A 13094-nucleotide genomic window follows, 5' to 3' on the forward strand; every position below is an offset into this window, starting at 1 on the left:
CCTGTTCTGACAGCAAGGAAACTCTTGTTGTCCTTGCCGTCCAGATTGGGGGTTTTGCCCACTGTGGCGGTCCAGCACTGGGACTCACCGTTGTGTTGGCTGACTGTGATTACTATTAGATGCGAGTTAGTATGCATGCAGAAGCCGAAGTCTTTGACATTCAAAGGCATTTGGGTATGACATAGCAAATTAAAATGCGTTTAGTTCACAATCCCATAAGTAAGGGTTGAAAGGAGAATTTTAATGAACGATAATGAAATGCTGATATAATGGGGAATGTGACAAATATCTGCAAAGAGGGCTGCAATTCCTCAGACGAAGACAGAATTATGATTGCATATACTCTAGAACAAGGGAGACAGGAGCATTAAAAACACAACACAGTGTCACTGCTGTGAGGAACACAGTCAAAGTAGATTTTCATTGTTGGTTGGCATTTTACATAGAGATTGGCTTTATATAATAACTTGTACTGTTAGCCTCAGATGTACTATGAAAAAGAACAATTAAAGTCAGTGTGAACAGGAAGTTGCTGAGACTTATTTCAGTATGTTGATGTAGTTTCAAGTAAAATAGAATAGTTAGTAGGGGTGGGGCTTTTACTTTTGCACATCATTTTCTTGCAGCAAACTAATGAATATAGTGGCGTGGTTTGGAATATATTTTAAAGATGACTCCAACTGGGAAGGACCGACACTCCAAAAGTGGAGGTGGTCAGAAGATTACCAAACTGACTGTAGTTTACCAAAACTATTTTTATTAAGTAGATTGATTAATGAATGGTTAAGCGACTAACAGATTAATTGGTCACCTATAAATAACAAGGTGCGCAAGCCAAAAAAACAGACTTTATGTAATTCTGAAACCGCACACTAAAAAATAATTGATTACGTGAAGTTTATTTACAAACTAATTTCGAGAGGAGCACATGCTTATGATTGATCATAGAGGGTCCTGCATTAACTAATGCATAATTCACCAATCAGATGATTCCTAACTCACTATAAATAACCAGAGTTTCTTACTTGAGTTAGAAGAATCCCCCCTTCGACCTCTACTCTTCCACCTTTCCCTTTATAGGACGGCACGGTGGCCCAGTGGTTAGCACTGTTGCCTCACGGCAAGAACGTCACTGGTTCAAATCCTTAACAGGGCAGTTGTCGTTTCTGTGCGGAGTCTACATGTTTTCCTCGTGCTCCCATTGTTTTCCCCCAAGCTTCTCCGGTTTCCTCCCACAGTCTAAAAACATGTCATAAGTGAATTGATTAATCTAAATTAGCATTATAGTCAAGCTCTAAACCTATCAAGTAAATCTCTATATAGCAATTTATAATCTGTCATCAGCTCTAAATAAGGGGGGGGGGGGTGTCTCAAGACCTACCTGAGCTCAAACCCCCCTCTGGCCCTGCAAACAGGAGAGAGCCCCGGGCTCGAAGATCTTATGAGCTCAGGGCACAGCATGCCAAACTCACTTTATAATCAATCATCAGCTAAGTGTGAACTCTTGAAATTTTATTTAGGGGACCATATTAATTAAGTAACTAATAAATGCAACTTTTTATTAATTTAACTTCATTTAATCTGCTGATTATTAATAGTATGGTAGTTGTTTAGGCATGATGTAGGACTAAAGCCATGGTGACGCTGCACTTTTTGCCCCATGGACTTCATATGCATGCGAATGCAACAGACCAGAAACTCAAGCCCATGCAGCAAGTTTGCAGTTTGCTGCATTGCAAAGTTAAAGCTTTGTGAACTCTGATCGGGGAAATCGCAATCACGTGATTGCGTGAGATGCTTAGAGTATCAAAACTTGACCTCTCTGTACAGAAATTGAAAGTATTGACCAATCACTTGCTTTTTTTAAATGTCGAATTTACTTGTTTAATTCCAACCCCTTTTCACGGTATTGCACGACTCTGGTGGGACTGCAGCATAAGGGATCTATGTAAAATAAGGCATTAATGTGTGTTTTATACTAATAAATAGACAGTGTCCTAGTACTGTTTGCATGCTAAGCAACTAGGCTAGTTAGCACTGAGAACTAGCCAGAAAACTAAAATTTAACCAAATTATGTTTTTGGGTGAACTAATATCTTCAGCAAATTTGAAATATAAACTCATGAGATATTTGTCTTTGACGGCATGTTTTTTTTTTTTCTAGGACATTGCATTAATGTTTTCCTTTGTTTGTTTATGGAATAACAAATATTGAACACAATACAAGTTATTTATCAGTTTTTTATACTTTCTTTCATTTTAATATTTTTGAGCATGAAAATTCCCAGATGGACCATTGTAAAGCTCAAACTGCCTTCGTTCCAATGATACAAGAATTTTTGTTTGTAGCCCACTCGGGTCAAGAACTGTTACTATTTAAAGTTAGGTACGAGTAAATCCCCAACAAATGAGTGCTGGATAACGGGTCTTTAACAGAGTAATTTGTTTAAGACTTTTTAACATATAACAACTTCGAATAAAACAGTTCAATCATAAATTAAATTTAGTTAGTGAAAGCTAATTTGTAAGGTGTGTGTGTATGTGTATATGTGTGTGTGTGTGTGTGTGTGTGTGTGTGTGTGTGTGTGTGTGTGTGTGTGTGTGTGTGTGTGTGTGTGTGTATATATGTATGTATGTATGTATGTATGTATGTATGTATGTATGTATGTATGTATGTATGTATGTATGTATGTATGTATGTATGTATGTATGCATGCATGCATGCATGTATGTATGTGTATGTATATATATATATATATATATATATATATATATATATATATATATATATATATATATATATGTGTGTGTATACACACACACACACACACACACACAACTTAAGCATATATATATATATATATATATATGCTTAAGTTGTGTGTGTGTGTGTGTGTGTGTATATAAATAAATATATATATATATATATATATATATATATATATATATATATATATATATATATATATATATATATATGCTTAAGTTGCTTCAACTTAATGCCTGCATATCTTTGTAATTTACTATTTATAACTTATTTTAGATCCATTTTTAACTAAAGAAGATGTCACTGGCATTACTCATATAGAGTAATTGTATTGTTTACCATCTTGTAGTTTTACTTGTGGTCTCTTTATTTTGTTTTGTAGCAGCGTTTGTGTATATTTTAATCCTCAAAATGAATAATTAAAATGCAAATCAATAATTTACTATCATTATTGACTATATATACTTCATTATTATATCTGCTCATGTGAAACCATCATCATTTCATATTGGGAGTTACCAACATTACAAATTAAACTTGATGTATACAAAGAACCAGAAAACAAATAATACCACGTGAAAATGACACTGGGGGAAAAAAATCATCTCTGCATTCGTTACTCCGAAGCAGTTTTCTCCTAAAAACACTAGAAAATCTTACTTTTCACAAATAATTATGAAGAAACTGTGAATAACAGTTCATTAAACATGGAAAAAAATGAATATATTCTTGTAAAATGTGCTGCGAAACAATCTTGCCAAAAGTCAAAGTGGAGAAATACACATCTGCTCATAATACACAGCATTTCTCTGCTGTCAGTTTCTTCTAAAAAACTTTATTTCAGCCATTAGCTTTATTGCTGAAGGAACAGAATTCTTGTCACCCTTAAAGCTGAGCGATCTCACTCCATTCCAGCTCCATCAGCAAATGACACAGCTATGTGAACTGACCTTCATGGCTCTGGTTCCTCTAACATAAAACCCCACATCCCCATTTAAAGACAATCTGGAGCTCATTCACGGCCATTCATACAGTGCCAGATCAATCAAGCCCAGTGCCTCTGTGGGGAACCACTGTGAATGAGAGGTTAAAGAGGGATGTGAACAGAGGGGTTATCGTAATCACTCCACAGCAAATGGTACATGCTGAATAAGTGGATTCATCTCAAAAAGCTTGATGTCTTGTTATTGCAGTGTTCTTCTAGGACGGGTTAGGTTCCATTTATTTGGACAGCTGTAAAACCTATTGCCTTGTTTTTTTTTTGTTTTTTTTTTATACTGGAATGTCATTTACATTGATTGCGGAATTGTATTATTGGTTAGAATATGATATAAAGCAATTTGTAGGTCTCAGTGCGAAGCCGTGTCAGTTGAAAGACTCTTGCATCACAGCAACGATTTAGATGACACTTCTTCGATTTGTACCATCTGTCATTATCCTTCTAGAGATTTGTAGCTCAGCTTTTGAATTATAAAGCATTATTCATGAAATAACTTCATCCTCAAAGCTTACTCTGGCTCTGTCGGAGGAAAGCAGGAATAATGGAGTTGGGGGATAAAGGTGCTTCCTGCTTGTTTATCGCATTGGTGAATAAGCAAGAAACACACTTGTGTGTTTTAAATGTTATGCAGAGACAAAGTTTCTAGTTTTAACTTGCTGTTAGTAATCTAATCACAAGTGTGCAGCTGAGAAGCAATACAGTTTCCATTTGGTATTAATGGAATAATTATTGGTATTCAGTAGAGCTGCATGCTTCTGGATAAACTGAGACTGAGTAACAGTACAGGTGTTATGCACATCTTATTACACTCAAAAAAAAAAAAAAACTGTTGAATAAACATTATTTAATCGTGGCACCCTTTATGCATCTAATGCAATCAAGTAAACCTGAACTGCTTTGAACATGTTGTATGAACACAAAGCACATTTGTAGATAAAACATGGTTTCAATATGTCAGTCTAACTTCTTAGCAACTAATTGACTCAAAATGTTTGTATTGTGTTATTCTAATTAAAATGATTCTAATTTACTCAATGTAACACTAAAGCTTCACTTTAACAAAATGATGTCTTGTTAAATCAGCTAGTAAATTTCTTGTTCAATATTGTTGTTTAAATTCATTCATTCATTTTCTTGTCGGCTTAGTCCCTTTATTATTCTGGTGTCGCCACAGCGGAATGAACTGCCAACTTATCCAGCAAGTTTTTTTTACGCAGCAGATGCCCTTCCAGCCGCAACCCATCTGGAAAACATTCACACACACACTCATACACTACGGACAATATATATTTCTTTTATTATAGCCTTTAGCAGGCACCAATCACATTTAAACAAATTTCTTCTTTAATATTTTGATAAAAAAAAATGTTATATAATATCCAAAATTGTAATATGTAATATAAAATGTATAAGAAACATTTAGCCAACAAAATTACCTTGGCTCTTAAAAAAACTGATCCCCAAGCAATACCTGTAGGACATTAACATCATTTTTTTTTTTACCAATTGAGTTTAAACTTTGGTACTCCTATTCAAAATGTAAAAGTATAAAATGTATAGGAAACATATAGCCAACAACATAACATGCATAATATTCAAGCTCTTGGGAAAACCAATTCCCAAACTGTGCCGAAAACACGCGGTGATACTTCTTCTTGTTGTTTTCGTATGGTGACATCCAAACGCACTACCGCCACCTACTGATATGCGCGAAGTGACTCTCCAGAGTGAGAGTTGTCGATTTGAAGCGTCTCAGTCTCATTGAATCAACATGTTCTGATCAAATTCATTTGATTATTTCTTGATTCAGTTTCAAATAACATGAATTAATCATTTAACATACGTAAACTTGATTTGTTCTTTTCAATCTGACAAATTTTTATTTTGTAAATCCAATACATGCCTAGTTGATTTTTTTGAGTGTAGGGAAGTCTGTAGTAAATCTTCTCCAAAAGCCAGAGGGCGCTCTCATGGAAACCCACAAATCATGATTTTTTTTTCAATTAACAGAAGATTGCATGTCTTGCTGGTATGGTACAGAACACTTTTTAATACCTTTTGACAGTGGAAACAGCCATAAAAGCGTACAGAACCGTACCATACCATACCACTCAGTGTAAACGGGCCAAATGATCAGATAATCTGAAGTGGTCAAAAATGGACATGCTCAAACTGAGTTTATGCACCTTCTGTATATTTAGCATCATCTACTTTGTGATTTAATTGACAGAAACGCATCTTAAAACCATGTGTAACGTGAAAAGCCTAAGTGAACATCATGAATGAAGTTAAGCAGGATTGTCATTTCCAGGCGGTATATTTAGGGGTAGTGAAGATGGATATGTCATGCTAAGTGAAGGGAGGAAGCATATACCACTGTGAGTTGTAGTGGGAGGCAGACTTTGATCTGATCTTCACACAGTGAAGGAGGTGATGTGTCAGATTAGGTGCGACACATGCGTTTTTCATCTGCTCATTTATTTCACAACTTGAAATAATGTGCAAAAATGTGCCCTGACCTAGTGCACTTAAGTACAGCCTTGCATTTTTTTGTCACTAAATATATAAATAAAAATGGCAAGTCAAATTTGTGAGCAATAAAGCTGTTTAGTCATGACATTAATTTGTCGGAGTAGGCCAACCTTGAAGGCTAATAGAGTGACGCAGTGATGACGTATTTTGTAGGCCAACACAGAATTCAGCATCGCTCTGAATTCTTTCCTCAGCAAAAAACACACAGATGTTTTCAATTCTTTTTGAAATATTGCAGATATTAGAACTTTTAGTAAAATACTTCCTTAGTTTAGGTTTGATTCAATGTGACTGTTAATGTATAAATGTTTGCAATGCTTATAATCTAAGCTGCTATTGATTATATTAAACAGGCTTAAGTCAGGGTGATTTTATGTTATGATGGTGATTTGTTATTGTGATGTGATGGTGAGGTTATCAACCGTTAGAATGATTGAATAATAATAATTTGCATTACAACCCAACCGAAAACTCATGCTGGAGCCACATCATCCAAACCTGAGAGGATAATTCACTACTGGCGCTCTTGAATATTTTTCTGGATTTGTATAGTTGGGTTTTTCACATTCTGAGTAAAGCAAGGTAAAAATACATTGAAGTCCTTTTGAGTTGTGGTAAACATAAATTGATAATACTTGGATGCTTCATTCCAAAAGATAAACCAATCATTAAAATGTGTAGAGCCACTTTGATTTTTTTTTTTTTTCGGCACAAATTAGAGTAAAATGCAACCATTGGGTTGAGGGCTTGACATTTACACCGTCAACCCGCCAAATGCGGGTAGATTTCAGTTGTGGCGGGTTAGACAGTCACTCCCACTAGCCACTTTGGCTGGTTAAAAATCATTTTTAATTTGAAGTTTTCTTAAAAAGCAATGTTAAGCAATAAGGATTGCCCAATGAGAGATGACAGTAATAACCACAGCCCATTTGCTCATGCTTATTGAGCTATAGGTCATACAAAAACGTTAAATGAATGAGGAGGCATATGTGGAAATAAAACAAAATATAAATCAAGTCAAGCATGCCAAAGTCAAATTTATGTATATAAAAAATATTTTCCCAACAACAAAATTGTGGCTAGTGAATATGGCGAGTGGCAAGTAATGTTGAAAACTAGCCACGGTGACTGGTGATCCAAAAAGTTAATTTCAATCCCTGATCGGGTTACATTTCTAAATGAAAAATGTTATCTAAATGTTGCATTTGTCTATATTTTATCGATATTTGTGTTAAAACAACATATTTTTGAGTGTAAATATCCAAGCATTATTGAGCATTTAGATTTTTATTACAGATCTAATTCAATTTTCAATTTCAATTTTATTTATAATGCACTTTAAAACAACACAGTTGACCACAGTGCTGACAATAGGGCTTAATTCTAAGCATAGCACAAATAAATAATAATAAATAAATAAACATAAAATAAACATAAAATTCCAACATGCTGTAAAAGCCAATTTGATCAAGTGGGTTTTAGGAAGAGATTTAAAAACAGTAAAGGAAGAGGCTTGCCTAATATACAATGGCAGTCCATTCCAAAATTAAGGCGCGGCCATAGCAAAAGCCCAATCCCCTCTGAGCTTTAAATTGGTCCAGGGTACACCCAGGAGAAGCTGGTGGGCTGACCTGAGCGAACGAAAAGTAAGTGTAAGAGAGAGAAAAGCTCCGAGAGGTAAAGAGGTGCAACACCATTCAGACACTTAAAATCCTGAAATGTACAGGCAGCCAGTGAAGAGAAGATAAAACCCGGGTGATGTGCTCATACTTGCGCACAGCTGCATTTTGATTGAGTTGCAGTCGAAAAATATACAGTAGGCTAAGACTGACTTCAGCCACTAATGAAAAACCCCATTTTATAAGCCTAAAGGAAAATCTTGAGGGAACCAGTGGTGAATTTGAATGAGTTTGCATGATAACAACATAATAACTTTTTTTTGCATGACAGCAATATATTATTTTCTGGTTTTGAACAAAGTTGCATACAAATATCAAAATTTGAAAACAATAACTCCCCACACATATCCATAACAAATTGCGTAAAAAGTTGTTTTATGGTCATGCCAGGTTAGTTGAAGGGTTATTAAGTATGTGTGTACATATGGCCCTGTATAGTCCACCAGTGTTGTTTTAGTTGTCAATGAATATGCCTCTATATAAACATGCAATCCACATACTGTAGATCCACATCCACAAATGTGCAGAGACAATAACAATATTGTTAACAGTAAGAAAACTTTTTCGGAATCCCAGAAACGGAAATCCATCTTTAAACCATTTCAGGCATCCAAAATATGGCTATTTAAATGAAAAGCCTAAATGTTGCCAGAAATGGTCAAAAGTTTTCCATTTTTAGAAGCAGCCCTTTAATCTTCTGTTTTTTGATGCCACAGCTGCAGCAGTCTATGCTGAATGGATCAAATCCAACGACAACTGTGATTCCTTCTAATTTCTCTTTCTTAACCGTTTTTGTTTGTATATCACTGAAATAATTTCAATAGAGTAGTTTCTTAAATAATCAGACCTTATTGGTTAAACTGTATGTTTAGTGAGTCACTAAAAGATGTACCATTATCACTGTTCATTTCACATTCAGTATTTTCTCAAGGAAAAGAGAATCCGAACAAGAAGCATTTTGGGAGGGAGGTTCCCAACTGTATTGAAAATTAGGTCAATGCAAATCGTGCAATTTTTAATTGTACTGCCATCAACCCAGTGAAACCAGTGATCTATAAAACTCTTCAGAATTGCCCATATAAAGGTCTCCATGGAGGAAATCATCAGAATTGTCTGTGGCTCTTTAAGGACCTTCCTGTTCTCCAGGGTCCGATTTTTCATGCATCGCTTCTTGCCCATATCTTTGCATATGAAGGCCTTAAGTAGCACATTGGTTGAGCCAGGGGCGCTGTGCGGGGAGAAACTCGGAGATTAGACGCGCGTCTCCGTCCATTCAGCAGCAGCGGCAGCAGCGGACAGCAGCCAGCGCTCCCTCCGCTCGGCTCCGCTCCCTCTGTGGGCGGTGTTTCAAACAAGCGGATTCGGGAGGAACGTGGGAGCTGTCATTGCTGTAAGACACATTTGCGGGGACCAGCATCACCGTTGACAGCAATTACAAGTGCTGGGATTTCTGTTTGTTTAAACGATCACTTCTTGATAGGTGCCTTCATAACATGCTGCTCCACACATGATCAAATGTATCTTGTTCATATTCGCCAGATCTGAAGGGGGAGAGACACGAGCTGATCATGAAGTGGGATATTTTACTCTTCTCTCGTGTTTCACAGTAAAATTCCGGATGCATCAACTGAACGAAGGTGTTTTCCGTTGGATTAACGAGGGACACTGTTTTTCATACTTATTCACCGTGCGCGAGCGCTGATTTGTTGCCGTTTTTTTTTTTCGGGAAACAAAGATGTTTTTGTGAAGTCACATCGTGTCGTTCTCTCAGCCTAGTACCTCAATTGCAAAAATGCTGTGGTGCTGATGAGAGACTGCTCGTCTGTGACAGTTTTTCCACAGCCCACAATGAGAAACAAACAGCTCTCCGCGTAAGCGATGGAAACACTGTGAGGCTTCTTGCTGAACTTGAGAAGCAGCAACAGCGACTGCAACAGTCTCGACACCCCAGAAATCAACACATGATAATGGTATGGGCTTCTGAAGTCGATTGGAGCATGGAGTCCGCGCACCAGGCAGGCTAGGAGGTTTTTCAATTTTTTGCGAGACGCGCTAAGAACCCTGTTTTAACCCCCCATCCTGAAATGAGGCAAAATGTTGATGTGTGACAGAGGAGTCCAAATGCTCATCACCACAGTGGGCGCTTTCGCCGCGTTCAGCCTGATGACTATCGCTGTGGGAACGGACTACTGGCTGTACTCTCGAGGAGTGTGCCGGGTCAAAAGTAATAACGAGAACGAGACGAGCAGGAAGAACGAGGAAGTCATGACCCATTCAGGGCTTTGGAGAACCTGCTGTCTAGAAGGTAAGGCGTCTCATGTGCTTCTGAAAGTGAAAGTACTCCTATCTATCTATCTATCTATCTATCTATCTATCTATCTATCTATCTATCTATCTATCTATCTATCTATCTATCTATCTATCTATCTATCTATCTATCTATCTATCTATCTATCTATCTATCTATCTATCTATCTATCTATCTATCTATCTATCTATCTATCTATCTATCTATCTATCTATCTATCTATCTATCTATCTATCTATCTATCTATCTATCTATCTATCTATCTATCTATCTATCTATCTATCTGTCTCTTTTCTAGGATACACTAGCGTTCATTCTAATTGAGGATTATTTAATGTGACACATTGGAAGCACTACTAACCTCAATCTATCACCAGAATTTATTTGAATGCTCCGATATTTAGATCATTCTGAAGGGTTTAAGATAATTGAAGCTTTGTTGAAGTCACAAATCAAGTCATTTTAATAAGCAGTATGATGATTGCAGTCATCTTATAACTAATAGATCAGGGGCAAATTGTCTAATTACTCATGCACTTGTCTATTCAAAATAAGACGAACTATCATATCGATTACCTTATATTGCAGTTCAATAAAAGCACTATTCTACAAAAGTATAAATCGCTCGGTATTGCAAGCTGATGATGAGCAACAGAATACTTCGCCATCACTGTTCACGTCAGTGCAACAATTTTACCAATAAAGATGGCAATAAATCTGCTACTTGCATATATTCTACTATACTTTAAGAATGCTGGGTTTGCTTCAACCTATATGTGGGTAAAATATGGACACACCCAATTTATTTGTTAAATTTGAGTTAATAATTTAGTATTAAACAATTTAATATGGGTTTGCCCATATTGTACCCCACATTAAGCCCTAAAAATGATAAGAATATATTTATATTTGGTTGCATTGTATGTAGTCGTGAAACAGTAATCAGCATTCTGTCAATCATGGTTCTCTAAACGGGCTTGGTTCCCACCTCACACACAGAGAAGCTTTTTAAGGAGAAATCAAAGTCAATTCAAACTACAAGCCTACAGCCTTACATAAGTTCAGTGAGCTGAACCAAACACCCTGTGGAGTTTTAAACATACCCTTTAATTCAAATGCGCAGCATATACCCCTAAAACATGATAAAGTCTTGTTCGTTTTGCTCATCCTTTTCCTCTGTTTTCCTCCTTATCTTCCCTCTCTTTCCTTGCCTTTGTCCTCTGGATGGATTCATTCTAATTCTGTGCAGTTTAGGTTTTGGCAGCCCTGACATTGCTTGACTGGGAGCGAAATAATGTACTTCATAATGTCTTTTCAAACTTTGATTAATCTCCTGCCCCAGGGAACGCAGAGAGGTGACATGACTGCAGTGTGATGGGAAGATCCTCATCTTTAATTGAAAGGGATGGGCGCAATCCAATAGATGTGGCCATGGCAGATTACACAAATCCAGTGATTGACTTTTCAGTATTAATTTAATTGAAGTGTATGTCACTGTCAGCCAGTGCACATATACCCACAGCCATTTTTGATCCACTTTAAACTTCAAAAAGATTCGCATGATTTATTTGCTTAATATCAACGAGGGATTGATCTGTTTAAGTAGAAACCTATCACTCTCCGAGTCATAGTCTATGCATGTCCGCACATAAATCTTTGAGGAAGGTAATAATGAGGCTTTCTGCTGGACAAGTCTGACCAGCCTCTCTGAATTTAACCTTCAAGTGTGTGCTGCTTTACAGCCCCTCAGTCTGTTCCTCCATGCCTGACAGCTTTGCTTTCTTGTTGATGTTGTTCAAAGTCAACAAGGAATCATCTTTGACCCCTTTTACTTTCTTAATGCACATTTCTGGTTTATTGTGAATGATTCATCAGTACATGTTATTTTGTCAAAAAAAAATTGACTTTACATTCTTCAATCAAAATATCTGTATTTACTGTGTGGAAACAAATTTTCTATTATGCTGACATCATTTAGACCTTTGTAACCTTATTTCAAGATTTTAACAATCCTTAAACGGCCTAGACACCCCCCCCCCCACACACACACACACACACCATCTCAGCAGTGTGTTTTCACATCTCTAGTTTGAAAAAAAAAGTCAGGAAAGTTTGTGATTCCAGTTTGTTTCGGTGGGAGTGGCAAAAGAGGAAAGGGTTTGCATGAAAAGGGGAGTTTCAGCACATGCACAACAGCTGATTTTGACACCAGCAACACAAACACAGACTCAAGGGAGATAGAAACTCGGAGAGTAGCATTTTCAGCAGATCTGAAAGCTGTGTGAAAGTGGAAGACTTTCAGTCCATAATATTGTAGTGATCAGTGTTGGGTATAGGTTACTTAAAAAAAGTAATAGATTGCAAATTACTGACTACTGGAAAATTGTAACCTGATTACATTGCTAATTACTTGATGTAAAAAGCAATTAGATTACTTATAACTTTACTTTTAAGTTACTTTTAAAACATAAAATATATCTATAAAAATACAAAATATACTGCTGCTTTTTCAGTAATTTATTATTCATTAAAAACATTACAATGGGTTGATCACCGCAGCTTGACATATTCAAAAGACTTAAAGAGTTTGTCCTTAAAATACTTAAAATTGTCTCATCCACTTGTTCCAAACTTTTTTTTTTCTTTTTTTTTACACAAAAGAAGAAACAAATAAAACTGGATACCTGTAACCATTAAGCTTTTTTTTTTTTTTGTAAAAACTATATTTGTAATATAAGTAATGCAATTACATTGACTTTAGTAATTCGTTACATTACTGCGCTCCCCAAAAATGTAACTAGAATACAG

General features: G+C 36.3%; 1 protein-coding gene across 2 annotated transcripts in view; it reads left to right on the top strand.

Annotated features, from left to right (window-relative positions):
• The window catches only part of cacng3b (calcium channel, voltage-dependent, gamma subunit 3b), a 105553-nt gene that overhangs the window by 18860 nt on the left and 73599 nt on the right, over positions 1–13094 (top strand). The window contains exon 1 of one of the 2 annotated variants that reach the window (XM_688207.9): positions 9246–10283. The exons of the other annotated variant lie outside the window; for it this stretch is intronic. Within the exon in view, the coding sequence (XP_693299.1) occupies positions 10073–10283 (211 nt within the window). The 5' untranslated portion in view covers positions 9246–10072. Of the gene's footprint in view, positions 1–9245; positions 10284–13094 lie in introns of those variants that run through there. 2 annotated transcript variants of the gene reach the window in all.

The sequence above is a fragment of the Danio rerio genome, chromosome 3, assembly GCF_049306965.1.
Source record: "Danio rerio strain Tuebingen ecotype United States chromosome 3, GRCz12tu, whole genome shotgun sequence".
NCBI classification, from domain to species: domain Eukaryota; kingdom Metazoa; phylum Chordata; class Actinopteri; order Cypriniformes; family Danionidae; genus Danio; species Danio rerio.